Consider the following 14376-nt stretch of genomic DNA (forward strand, 5'->3'; position numbering starts at 1 on the left):
TAGAGCATCTTCTCAGCATGCAGAAGGTCCCAGGTTCAATCCATGGCGTTTCCAGTTAAAGGGACTAGGCAAGTAGGTGATGTGAAAGACTTCTGCTTGAGACCCTGGAGAGCCGTTGCCAGTCTGAGTAGACATTACTGACTTTGATGGGCCAAGTGTTGGATTCAGTATAAGGCAGCTTCATGTGTTCCTCTAGTCCAACCCTCTGCACGATGCAGGACATTCACAGCTAGCTCCCCCAGTGACCCCTGCTCTATGTTCAGAGGAAGGCAAAAAACCTCCAGGATCCCTGGGCCAATCTGGCCTGGAGGAAAATTCCTCCATGACCCCCACGTGGCAATCAGCATTATGCTGGGCATATAAGAAAGGGCCACAAGAGCCGAGTGCTGGCTCATCCTTTCCTACCCTCCTTCTCGCAAAGAGCCGAAATTCATAGTGAAGCATAGGCATTGCTGTCAGATGGCCATCTAGCCTCTAGTTACAAGCCTCCAAAGGAGAGCCCACCGCAACCTGAAGAAGCCTGTTCCACTGAGGAACCGCTCTGTCAGGAAATTCTTTCAAATGTTTAGCCAAAAGCTCTCTTGATTTAATCAATCCACCATGTCTGCTCTCTTCCTCTGCATGAGAGTTGCTTAAAATCACAAGAAACTGGGTTTATGCTCATGAGCACAGGAGAAAGTGTGCCTTGTTTTTTGTTTGTAAAAAATGAAGGGAAACCACACACATACTTAATTATTAACAGTCCCATCCTAAACTGAGTTTTTTCCCTTCTAAGCTCCATGGACTTCCAAGGGTGTGAAGGCTGTTACTCTGCTTAGGACTGCACTGCTAATGTCCTTCATACTCTCCACTTGCAAAACAGGTAACTTTCAAAGTTTTCCGAGCTCAGCACACCTGGGCAGCTAAGCCAAAATAAACCAATTTGAGAAAGGGCTCTGATATGCAATCCAAATACTACCAACCCACCTTCTGCCCAGGGTTCAGTATCTGACTCTATAACACAATGGCATTACTCGATTAAAAATGCACCAGATCCCATTTGCATGTTTAATTTATCATCCAATGCTGACTGAAACAGATTAGCTTTAGCTGAGAGAGAGCTGCAGACTGAATTATGCAACAGAGCCCTGACAGGGTTCAGGCAAGCGGGCAATTATTAACTGAGGAGGAATCTGGCTACTTAGGAAAGTTCTGGTTCTGGCTTTACCTCATTTTGTTTAACGCAGATACACATATCATCCACGGAAGCACAGAAGAACTTGTATGCATTTTAAGCAAAACTGGAATCAACTGTAGAATTCAGCATTTTGAGAACCTAAGTGAACATTTTTTGTAAAAAAAAAAAAAAAAACATGTTTCTCCTCCTTATGATTATAGCAAATGTCCTGGAAGGGTGGGGGGAATATGAAAAGTGAATATGCAAAAACTAGAAAAGGAAGAGTCAAGAGTGAGCAGAGTTTCAGCGTCAAGATATCTCAGCACTCTCCAACAACTGCTCTGTCCAGTCTAAACAACCTAACCTCCACATTATTCCGATTCTCAAAATTCCCAAAGTCTAAAACCCAGAAATTCACTAGTACTATTAAAAAAAATTGCACTCCAATCAATAAGATTTACATGCTCTTCCTGGCATAGTGGAATAAAAATCTATATGTTGTACGGAGGGGTAACATTTTCCCATGTCACTTTATTATGACTGCAGGGATTTTTAAAACACTGTAGGATATTAGCATAACTAAGAAAACTAGGTACAGTCAAAATTACAGACCAATCGCTTATTAAAGGCAACAATTTGGTGATTAGCATTACGACCTTCATTCATCCGGCCCTTAACGCACTTAAATATTTAATATGCAATAAACTATTGTACCACTTTTCAATTTCAGTCTGATATTATAGGAAGGGTAGAAATAACATTCTCTTAGTAGTTGAACATTCCTTCGAGAAAACTATAAATGCAAAAAAAAGCCCTCCACAATCCTTTGTATATTATCTTAAATCAAGTAATTTCTCACTGGAAAAGAGTGCAAACATAGGAGAAGGAAAGCACTTTTAGCTTGAAAGGAAAACTGTTGACTTGAAGCAAAGTAAAAACCTTAGATGAATATAATAATTATGTGTCAATTCTAGTATTTAAACACAAGCCTTATAGTCTACTATTTACAGATTACAGATATCTAAACTTTATACCAAACCACCTTTGTACATAATATTCATACACCAAGTGAACCTTCACAAGTAAAGCAAACTCTACATAGTGAATAAATAAAAAGGATAGTTTTACAGTTTCCTAATCCTGTATAGATCAAATGAAGCCTGAACTGTCCCTAAAAGCTAAAATGACTAAAGTGAGGCTATTGTACATTGGTCACATTATGAGAAGACAAGAGTCACTGGAAAAAATAATGCTAGGAAACGTTGTAGGCAGCAGGAAAAGAGATGGATTGACCAACAGGAGATGGATTTATAAAGGAAGCCACAGCCCTCAGTTTGTAAGACCTGAGCAAGGCTGTTAATTTTGGAGGACGTTGATTCATAGGGTCACCATGAGTCGGAAGCAACTTGACAGCAGTTAACACACACACAATCCTCATTACATCTTAGCATTCTCTTCGAGGAGAAGAAGAAGAGTTGGTTTTTATATGATTTTCTCTACCACTTAAGGGAGACTCAAACCGGCTTACAATCACCTTCCCCTCCCCACAAAAGACACCCTGTGAGGTAGGTGGGGCAGAGAGAGCTCTAAAAGAACTGCAGCTTGCCCAAGGTCACGCAGCTGGCTTCGTGTGTAGGAGTGGGGGAAACAAATCCAGTTCACCAGATTTAGCCTCCGCCGCTCATGTGGAGGAGCGGGGAATCAAACCCCGTCCTCCAGATCAGACTCCAACGCTCCAAACCACCGCTCTTAAGCACTACACCATGCTGGTACTCTAGAAGTGTGCATTTTTTCTCTTCCTAATGGTTCAGTGCCGAGAAACCAAAAGAACAAACCAAAAGCCCAAGAATGCAGCAATTGGTTGTGAATGGCTCAGAGGAAGTCCTGTACCTGTCAAGCCTAAAGCTGCAAGGCACAAAACCCCTTCCTGGTTCTCCTGTCTACCCTGGTGCCCAACTACCGAGCAGAGCCCAGCATTCTCTTACTGAGATTGCCAACGTTTTCCCGTTAGCCTAGGGTTGAAGCTCTACCCTAAACAATACCCAACCCTCTCCTTTCTGGGAGAAGCCAGCACCCTAAAACCTGGAGAGTTCATGCAAAAACAGCTTAAGTTCAACACAAGAGAAAAAGTTCCTTCAAAAGCCCGGGACTGAGCTGCAAAGAAGCATTTACAATTTAACCAAAATTGAATATGCCTTTTATTTTAGCTGCGCCATTGAAGCTTAAAATCAAAATAGGATGCTGTTGAAATGGAAGCTGGCAAAACTGCATCAGTTCTGTGGCTACCATTTATTTCCATTGGAGGGTCTAGTTACTTTCTGCATATAGGAATCTATGTGAAAGCATTTTAAACTCCCATGTATTCATATTGGTTTAGTTGACCACCTAGCTTCATTTAAAAAAACCCCCAACATATGTACTTAATGGAACAAGCTCTGAACAAGCTCTTCGTGTCTTTGAAATGAACTCTAAATTCCTGCTGGAATCATATTTATCAAGCTGCAGCCAAAACAGCACCTCTTACACATCTCCCCCCACCCCCCATCTCTACCTATTACATTATGCCAAGAGATCAACACGTATCACGGAAAGGGAAGCATTCGCTGTGAAGCTACTTTACACAAGGCACTAAAACAGAAGTCACCCCATCATTGCAGAAAAAACCCTGGTTATTACTGCCATAAGAAATTCTTCCTCGTGCCCGCTGTGATGGAAATAAATAGTGCCGATCCTGTTCTCCTTGAAACCAATGAGAATTTTACTGTTCATTGCAAATAAAAGTGATTTTGAAAATGGTCTCGAGATGCTGCCTTATGGACTATGCTCGGTGCTTAAAAAACAAAACAAAACAGACAAGCACAATATTTTTCACTCAAACTGAATTTTTCCATTTGTCTTGAAACATCAGCTGCAAGCATTTTCTCAATTGATTTATCAATTTTCCAAGGTTATCTTGTCTCACTGTAGCTTCTGCAAGCTTGTCTGGAGGTATTATCTACTGAAATGTTATGCTGTTACTTTCAAAAGCAAGGCTCGATGAATTTCAAAATATGCACAAGAATATCACCTGATAAATCCGCGACAGTTCACCTTTTCTTTTTGTAAAACTGATTTATAAACTCTCCGCTGAAAATGTAAGATTTTGGAAGAAAAATTTTGGGGGGTGAGAACTATGCAGAACAACAGTGCTTTCAAAACTGTCCTGAACTTAGCTTGAAGGGTTTTACTTCCCCACAACTGGTCAAATTCCTTTAAAACTGAAAGAACCGAACAAATTGAAATTAAACCCGGAAAAGACAGCGATAACACCGGTTGGGAAGGTGACGGTTTTGAAGGACAGTGCTCTCCCCACTTTTGATGGAGTTCAGCTGACCGTTGCTTAGTTAAAAGCCATGGGGTTATACTGGATCCAACTTTATTACTGGAGAAGCAAGTTAACGTAGCTGCAAAAAACATTTTCTACCACCTCAGCCTAGCCCGCAAGATGGCCCCTTATCTTGATATGGCTGATCTGGTCAGCTGGATCCACGCCACAGTAACACCGAGACTAGACTACTGTAATGCACTGTACATTGGTCTCCCCTCAAAATCAAATCAGAAACTCCCAACTGGTGCAGAACACCATGGATCTGATGTTATGGGGACCTAGGCAGAGCATGCTTGTTACTCCCATTACGCAGGCACTCCGTTTGTTACTGGGCTCAACTTAAAATCTTGGCTATCACATGCAAAGCCCTTCATGGCCTTGGTCCCTCTCATCCTCAGGATTGCCTCTCCCCCATGCTCCATCATGTCAGCTTCATTCATCTCAGCAGGGGTTTCTGCAGGTGCCAAGCTGCAAAGGGCGAAACCAACAACCGCCTGTCCTCTCCAATATCCCCCTCCTCCGCAGCCTCTGCACCCTCACCTACCACCTGGGCGGGTACTAGCAGGAGAGCAAGGTGGCCACAGAGATGGGAGAATAAAACCACCACCGTGGCAGACACCTGGGAAAAAGTGAGAATGGGCAGAGTGGGGTGGTGGTTTTACTTCCCTTTCTCCACAGCCAAAGCTTGCTCTCCTCTGGGCACACTGGTTTTCCTCTGGGCTCTCCTCTTGCTCTCCTCTGGGCGTGCTCTCTCGGGTCTGAACTGCGATGCCTCATGCTCAGGGGAGAATGGGAAGGCGGAGAGTGCAGCCCTTCCTCACTCCAGATGCACGAGCGCTAAGGCTCAACAACGTTGGTGAAAGAAGAAGAGTTGGTTTTTATATGCCAACTTTCTCCACCACTTAAGGGAGATTCAAACCGGCTTACAATCACCTTCCCTTCCCCACAACAGACACCCTATGAGGTAGGTGGGGCTGAGAGAGCTCTAAGAGAGCTGTGACTAGCCCAAGGTCACCCAGCTGGCTTTATTGGAGGAGTGAGGAAACCAACCCAGTTCACCAGATCAGACTCCACCGTTCATGTGGAGGAATGGGGAATCAAACCTTGTTCTCCAGATCAGAGTCCACCACTCCAAACCACTGCTCTTGACCACGACACCACGCTGGCTCTGAGACAGAAGTTGGCCACAGAGAACCCTTTGAGAATGTGGCTTTCTTAAGCCCCAAACTGAGCATCACTTGGCAGCGCCACTCACTGAAGCACTATTCAAAGAACAGTTTGACTGGTACTACTTCTCACTGAAAGACATGAAGGTTCAGGGAAAACAGGAAGATTCAGGGACTTTTATTCAATTTTTCTAGCAGAAAAACTGGGGAGGGGAGCACTGGAAAAAAACTCCTATGAAATATTCCCTTTTGGAATGAATTAAATGCTTTTTAAGACAAGTGTCTACTCACTCAAAATGTGTAGTGAATTTTTTTATTTAAAATAATCTAGATCATTAATGATCCTTCCTACATGAATTGCAGACATATCCAACGTATTTTCAAGAATGTTTATCGCATAACTATCAATATTTTTGGCAACAATTAATATACTAGGTTTTGTAAATTAAAAGCTCAGTATTTTCGATGTTACAAAGTTCAACCTGCTGGTAGTTCTAATGTGACATGTTACAAATAACATGTTTTTCTTGTATTTACTACGAAACACATTTTTCAATTTCAACCCCCCCCCCCCGCCACCGCTCAGGAAGCAAAAATTAAGATACATGTGCTGAAGTAGCATAGGGTACAACAGCTTGCAGCTCTCTCTCTCAGTAGGCTTTCAATTATGTTTGTATGGCAAAAATTCTATAAATATGCCAAACAGTATAATATGCCAATTACATTATAAAAGACGTACTTTACGCTGTTAAAGGAATACAATAAGTTTATGTTTGACGGAAAAGTATTACATATATGCACAAATAAATAAAATAATTTCCCCCATAATTTCAGAGTTGTCCCAGAAATCCAGGAAAACAAATGTGCTCTATGCCCTGCAGAATCGGGCAGCATGATGTGCTATCGATTCTCACATCTGTACCAATATACACGGTGTTATATCATCCTGAGGGAAGGATTAAGGATGAACCATGTTATTCAATGCAATGCACACTATTGGTTGATGTGTGTGAAGGAATGCTGGACACATCATGCCACGCCCCCCAAAAAACACCAGTCCATTTCCTTAGCCCTGAATGATTGGTCAAGTGATAGGGAAGGATGCCGGAAAGTGGTATTTAATAGGATATCATCAAACTGCAAGGCTGCCACCTGTCCATAACACAGAAAATGATTATCTTTGAACCTAGAGAGCCCCTAATTTCAAACCACAGAACACACGGTCCGGATATCAAAACAATTTTGAAAAGTGCTGCCTTAGATAACCCTTGCAAGCAGAAACAAATGGAAAACCAGATCAAGACAGACACTTAGAACAGTCTGAGCTAGTAATACTTTCATGCCACTAAACCCCTCTAAAATAAGCTCCTTACTTCATCAAATGCTACATGCAATGTTCTGTGTTTCACTGATTACTTCATTAACTGGGTTTGTTTTCATTTTCTGCAAGTGCACATTTTATTTTGGATCAAACATCTAGGTAGCTTTGAACCTTTCCAAAAGATATTTCCAAGGTAAGTCACTGATATGTCCAAGGTAAAAAAGGTAAAGGTCCCCTGTGCAAGCACTGGGTCACTCTTGACCCATGGGGTGACGTCACATCCCGACGTTTACTAGGCAGACTTCGTTTACAGGGTGGTTTGCCAGTGCCTTCCCCAGTCATCTTTCCTTTACCCCCAGCAAGCTGGGTACTCATTTTACCAACCTCGGAAGGACGGAAGGCTGAGTCAACCTCGAGCCGGGTACCTGAAACCAACTTCTGTCAGGATCGAACTCAGGTCGTGAGCAGAGCTTGGACTGCAGTACTGCAGCTTACCACTATGCGCCTCAGGGCTCCTAGATACGTCCAAAGCAAGCAGTAAACCGGAAAAAGTCCCAGGAGATTTGATCTTACTAGAGCTAAGCACCTATGCCCCTGATGAAATCAGAAAGAGGCCTTTGAAATGAAGCTTTGGTCAAGGAGGGGAGAACAAAATTTCACTTTCCTTTCCCAACCAGTTAGTCACTCTAAGCGTTTGATTAAACACGTAAAGAAAGCTGTCAAGCTAACAAACACGGCAAACTGGAGTAGTGGACCACTTACTAAATACTGTTTTATGACTTTTCCCACCATCTCTCCCAGCTCCCATTAATAAAATAGCTTTGCATGTGCTTAATCCGTTCGTCGCAATGTACTTACGATCTGAAGGATACTCTATTTGCGAGGGCTGAACAGCTGTTCCTTCCGCTGACTGCGCAGCAGCCAAGTTATTATCAGCCTGAGCCTTACGAACGAGCGCAGCCAGTGGATGATCAGGATCTACCACCTTTAAAGGCTAAGGGAGGGGGGGAAATGAGATTTTCAGAACCGACTTCTCATAGCTTTGAGTTCCACGCATCAAATTATTTACAACCTCTGCAATCAAAAAGGACGCAGGGCCATTTAATTTTATATGTTTGGCACTGACTTCAGAGAAGACGACTGTGAATGGGGGGGGGGAAATCTGCAAACTAGACTGCTTTCCCACATAAACACAGAATTTAAAAATAATTATAAATTGGCATTTTAATCCACACAGCCTGCCCCGTGAGTTTGAGTCAAGTTTATTTAACAAACAGGAAGCTTGCAGAGATTTGCACTGAGCCGCAGCGGTGCAGTGGGGAAAGTGTCGTCCGGGGATCAGGGAGACCCAGGTTCAAATCCTCTCCAGCCCGTGAAAGTCACTGTGTGACCGTGGCAAATACTCTCAACTGAACCTACCTCAAAAGTCTAGTGGGAGAATAAAGTAGAAGAGGGCAGAACCACTTATGCTCCCCTGAGCCCCTTAAAGGAGGAATAAAAATGTAATAGATGTATCCTAGATACACACTAAAAGAAGAGTTGGTTTTTATATGCCGACTTTCTCTACAACTCAGGGGAGAATCAAACTGGCTTACAATCACCTTCCCTTCCCCTCCCCACAACAGACACCCTGGGAGGTAGGTGGGGCTGAGAGAGCTGTGACTTGCCCAAGGTCTCCCAGCTGGCTTCACAAGGAGGAGTGGGGAAACAAACCCAGTTCACCAGATTAGCCTACACCGCTCATGTGGAGGAGTGGAGAATCAAACCCGGTTCTCCAGATCAGAGTCCACCGCTCCAAACCGCCGCTCTCAACCACCTCACCACTCTGGCGGTCAGTAATTGTAGGATTAATCCCTTTCAGAGTATCTGGGCAGCCCGTTCCTGAAGGGGGGGGCAGTTAGGCAGCAGCTGGCAGTGGCACAGCCACGTTGCCTCCCCAGAGGCTTCCCGGCCCCCGAAAAGAACTTTAAAACAGTTTTAAAATAAAACACTCCCATAGATTGCAGTGAGGCTGCACCACCCAAAAAGGTGGCTTAGCAATGCCACAGCACAACGGGTGTTCCCAGGATGAAAGGGGTTAGGAAGATGCCTAAAGGCAGCTCTGCCCCGAGGAATGCCCTGAGGGAAACCCCCCCCCCACCGGTGTGGGCATTCCATTCTGGGAATTCCCTGCCGGCGTGGCATGGCTTTACGGCTCCCCGACGTCAGTGCGTTGACCCCCGGGTTAAAGGGGCTTTGCCCCCCCCCTTAAAATTGCACGCTTAGTCTCCTACATTGCAACAAAACATCAAAGATGAAACTGTATTGACTTTAAGTTTATTGGCGCTTGACTTTCAAAAGCCATTTTTGATATGGCATCAGCATTTGCCATTCGAAAGAAAAGCAAGTTTTAAAAAAAATCCCACTGGCGTGCACACATTTACAGCAGCTCGGTATCACAGCAACTAAGGAAGAAGAGTTGGTTTTTATATGCTGACTTTCTCTACCACTTAAAGGAGACTCAAACCAGCTTACAACCACCTTCTCTTCCCCACAACAGACACCCTGTGAGGTAGGTAGGGCTGAGAGAGAGGAACTACCCCAAGGTCACCCAGCTGGCTTCGTGTGTAGGAATGAGGAAACAAACCCGGTTCTCCAGATCAGACTCCACCACTCATGTGGAGGAGTGGGGAATCAAACCTGGTTCTCCAGGTCAGACTCCACCACTCCAAACCATTGCTCTTAACCACTACACCCCGCTGGCTCACCACACTGAGAAGATCTGCCTAAAATACTGAAGGCTCACGATGGATACACCTCTGACGGAGAGTCTTATGTGACTAAATACCTTCATAAGCTCCTCGAGTCGGTTGTGCTTTTTAGATGCAAAGAGGCTCGGATGCAGGTAGTTATCTCCGTCGTCGTCGTCATCGTCGTCGTCGTCTTGATTGGCAGCATCTCGTGCTCCTGTTTCCGAATGACAGACTACGTTTTAACTTTTTGGAATGTCTGGGATGGGAGTTGGGACAGAGGTCCAGGAGTGCTGCAGAAACTAGCAAAATTCACTCCGGCCATCTGTGAGTCAGAGGTCACTCCTTCAGATGAACGACGTATGTCTCCACAGCGGCTTGAAACAATGGCCAAAGAGAAATCAATGCTTTCAGAGGAGGAGAGGACCACTTGCTACCACTGAGAGATGGGCAGAATAGAAGTAACATCGCCTAGTGGTTGGGAATGGTTCTCACCGACTCTGAAAAGACTGATTTCCCTTTGATTGGTTATTGTTTCCAAACCGGCCTCTCTTCATAACATCTCCCCGCTCCCGCCTTTCTGTTGCTTGTAACTTTAAATATAGAAATATCTGCTATGGCTGTACACTTTATGCACCTGATGGAGTGAGCTCCAACTCACAGATGATTATGCTGTAATAAATGTTAAAAGCTTTTTGTTTTTTTTTAAATGCCACTAGACTTCTGTTTAATTTTGCTGCAATGGACTACCCTTCTGGGATGAGACTGGCTTTCTGATTGTTTTGAACTTTAAATAAACCCATTATTGGCTATGGGTTTCATGAGTGAAATAAACACAACCCTTCGACCCATTTCTGGAACTTTCCAGTCCACGCTTCACAGAAACTGTGCAGGACTGAAAGACTTTAAAATGATAGAGGACACGTTTAAGATGTTTAGTTGACAATGGAAGATATGTTTAAGACGTTAAGTTGTTGTGAAGGTTCAGTAGTTGAAGCATAATTTTGTTTACACAATCTTAAGATGGACGACTGTTTAGAATGGTATAATATTTGGTAATATCTTCGCTTTCCTTTAAAATCTAATCTATGTGGAAGCTTGGAGGATGACGTATATTTCATTTTGCCCCCCTCCTTTTTTTCCCTTTCTGTACCCTTCTTATATAAAATAAAAAAGAAAGACCTTAAAACAAGTGTTTTTTTTTTAAAGCAGTTGTACTATTTCAATGGATTTTTCAAAATTCTGGAGGATGCTGGAAATTATTCTACATTCAAACAAATTGAACTTTTTTTTTTTACACACACACACCTTAAAAAGCCAAGTTAATAAAATATATGACATTGCTGAAGTTGATTCTGGACTAGCAGAAGTGAACCATATAAAATGAAAATATTATTAATGTATTCTAGCCAATGACTACTTCAGCTACAGTGAAAAGTGCTGATGATCAATTTTTTAAGCAAGGACACTGAAAACTGAAATACAAAAAAAGTGCATCTGTTGATTCCAATTAAGATCAACTCCCGAGTGCATGGAATAGTTTATGGCTGATTAGAATTATCACCACAATTACACATTTTATTTATTTACTTCATTTACATTCCAACTCTCCCTCTCCAATGGGGACCCAAAGCAGCTTACGTCATTCTCCTCTGCTCAATAAATTGCTCATTACATGTAATTCTGAAGACTGTCAGAGGTTCTTCTTTTTTTTTTTTTACCAAAGAGGGGGCATCTCCAGTTAAAGGGACTAGGCAAGTAAGGTGATGTGAAAGACCTCTGCCTGAGATTCCGGAGAGCCACTGCTGGTTTGAGTGGACAATACTGACTTTGGTGGACCAAGGGTCTGATTCAATATAAGGCAGCTTCATGAGGACAGGCCATGGCTCAGTGGTAGAGAATCTGCTTGGCATGCAGAAGGTCCCAGGTTCAATCCCCGGCATCTTCAGTCAAAGGGATCAGACAAGTAGGTGATGTGAAAGACCTCAGCCTGAGACCCTGGAGAGCCTCTGTCAGTCTGAGTAGACAATACTTTGATGGGCCAAGGGTCTGATTCAGTAGAAGGCAGCTTCATGTGTTCATGTGATTTCATATACCGGTAAGTCAATGTTCCCTGCCAAGAATGTCAAACTGCAGAATAGTCCCCAGGCCAGACTTTTTGTACCTATAAGTGAGCCACATCAAATTAGTAAAGACTGCAATGATAACTTTAGGTCATTTCAAACACAATGAAATTGTGTTTGCTAAATTAATTGCTAAATTACTGAAAGTGTGGCTATGCACTGGGAGTTCATTATTCTAACATATTTCAGCTCCTCACCACCATCTATTAAGTAAGCTACATGGCCTCTGCTAACCACTCATAAATGTGAAACAGGAATTAGAGAACAGCTCTCTCACCTGTTAGATTCTGAAGACAGAAGCATAACAAGACCGGAGATGCCACATACCCAATTTCACATTTTTAAAAAAGTTACTCACTGTCCTCCTCTTCCTTTTTCTTTTCCGAGGGGGGCGCATATCGTCCCTCCTTCATCGCTTTCTGAATAAATTTGTAGTAAGGGTTGAGGTAGTGATCAAACCGCAGAAAATCGAACTGTGAGTTCCGAGCCTGCTTTGCTTTCAGCATTATTTCAAACTGGACTCCCTGCTTGCAGACGAAACTGGCGGTCCGTTCTATAATGGCGTGCATTTTGGCTGTTGGTGGCTGCGGGAAAGAGAAAAAAATAATTGTACGTTTAAGACCATTGGGTTAAAACCTCTTTCCGCTGTTGCAAGTTCACTCTGTGCCAGGAAGGGAAGCATCGACACTTGTAAGGGTCCTAGAGTAACAGGCAAAAAAAAAGACAAAAAAAAAAAAACCTCAGGAAGGAACCACAATAAAGTCCGTAACAAGCACGAGTATTCGCTAACACCCATAGGACAACACAGAACTCCAAAGCAACTTATTGAAGTTTGCAGCCTCTAGATAGGCGACAAGGATTCCTTTCAGAACTGGTGACTCACAAAGCTGAACAAACACTTTTCAGGTCACAGTCCATAGTTGGTGGGTGACAAATTGTGTAGGCTCAATTTAGAAAATATTTCAAGCTCATGACTGCAGACCTAGCTTTGAAGACCCATTAAGCTACAAACTCCTCAAAGCTCAAGGAGATTAAGCAGTTTGAATTCATCACATTTTCCAAATCCATTTTCCGATGTAAAGCGTTCAGGCGTGTTTTCCCCCCAACAATGATGCAGGGCTACAGTTCTTTTCCAATAAAAGAACAGCTATTATCTAGCAGCACCTGATGAGGCCACTGCGTTTATTCACTTCTGTTGAGCAGAATCTCTGAAGAAAATCCATTTTCACAACAAACCTCCTTTTTCATGAACGCCACACACAGAGGACAATAATTGGAAATCATACTACATAATCATACTACATACACAACACTTGGCCTTCTTTGGAATGATGCAAAAGAACTCAGCCATGCTCCTGCCAGCCATAGCTGACTATCAGCGCATCCCTGACCTTCAAGGGCAAAAGCCCTTAGGAGGCCAGGAAGGGGCTGCCCTGGCGTTCAGGGCCCCTGTGCTGGCACCCAGACTACTTACGCCAGCGTTAGTGGCCCCAGTGCCAGCGTGAAGACCCAGATGCCGGTCTCCGGATGCCGCCCCAGAGGGTGTTCCAGCATCCCGGGAGGCATTCCCGGGGTGTTCCAGGGGGAGGAGCAGCTGTTAGGCAGCCTCCTGTCCCCTTTCAGCCCCGGACGCTGGCGCTGAGAAGGCGCTGCTGCACCTGCTTTTTTGTAGGCGCAGGCTCGGTATTCTCTATGGGACTTTTTGCCCCATTTTACACGAAAAAAGCCGGTTAAAGGCTTTTTTGCGCTTTTGGTGTGGGGAACTTCTTAGGAGGCGCCGTGGTGGCACCTCCTCCCCGCATGCTGAAAGCTCAGGAATGGGCTGTATGTCTCACCTGGCTTTCGCAAAACCAAAGTGCCTGGAATATCATCACTTAGCTTTACAGAAGTATGCAGCTCACAGCTTTTGTTTAATTTTCCACTTCACTGGCTCCATTTTCCTTAATTGCACCAAACACATTTTCATAATAATTATTTCTTTTTTAACTTAGTAGATCTAAAAGACTCGTTGATACTGAAACAAGCTGGTGAAATGAGCCTGTTGCATAATTTCCTACATGTAGTTGACAGATTTGGTATCAATAAATTCATAGGCTGCTTATGTAACAGATCAGCATCTTGCTAATTGTGTGGTTATTTTAAAAAGCAACTGGGGAACAATATTTAAGCTAAAACAAGACTAGGGCTCCATGCACTACAAACAAAGAAATCTGACTCAAGGACATGCGTGGCAGTTGAAAATATCTTAAACTCGTTTTTGTGATGTATCTCCCCTTTCATGACAAGATTAAGAGAAAAATACTACAGTAAATAATCTCGATATTGACAGAAAGACATTACAGGAGGCCTTACATGGCTAGCTATGATTGCTGGTACTAGAGATGTGTCAGATGAAGAATGATTTTTTAAAATGCCTTCAGTTACAGCTGTGGATATGGTAATAGTGCACAGTCAAAGCTCACAGGCTAAAAATTGAGGAAGACAGGGGAGAACACTACATCGGCTTCCTGTTAC

General features: G+C 43.4%; 1 protein-coding gene across 1 annotated transcript in view; it reads right to left on the minus strand.

Annotated features, from left to right (window-relative positions):
* Window positions 1–14376, minus strand: part of SFSWAP (splicing factor SWAP) — a 125277-nt gene that overhangs the window by 96795 nt on the left and 14106 nt on the right. Inside the window, exons 5-7 of the mRNA XM_056859526.1 lie at window positions 12221–12446; window positions 9838–9956; window positions 7869–8004 (exon numbers count right to left, since the gene is read on the minus strand). Of these exons, the coding sequence (XP_056715504.1) occupies window positions 7869–8004; window positions 9838–9956; window positions 12221–12446 (481 nt within the window). The remainder of the gene's footprint in view (window positions 1–7868; window positions 8005–9837; window positions 9957–12220; window positions 12447–14376) is intronic.

Source organism: Euleptes europaea, chromosome 13 (assembly GCF_029931775.1).
Source record: "Euleptes europaea isolate rEulEur1 chromosome 13, rEulEur1.hap1, whole genome shotgun sequence".
In the NCBI taxonomy this organism is placed as follows: Eukaryota; Metazoa; Chordata; class Lepidosauria; order Squamata; family Sphaerodactylidae; genus Euleptes; species Euleptes europaea.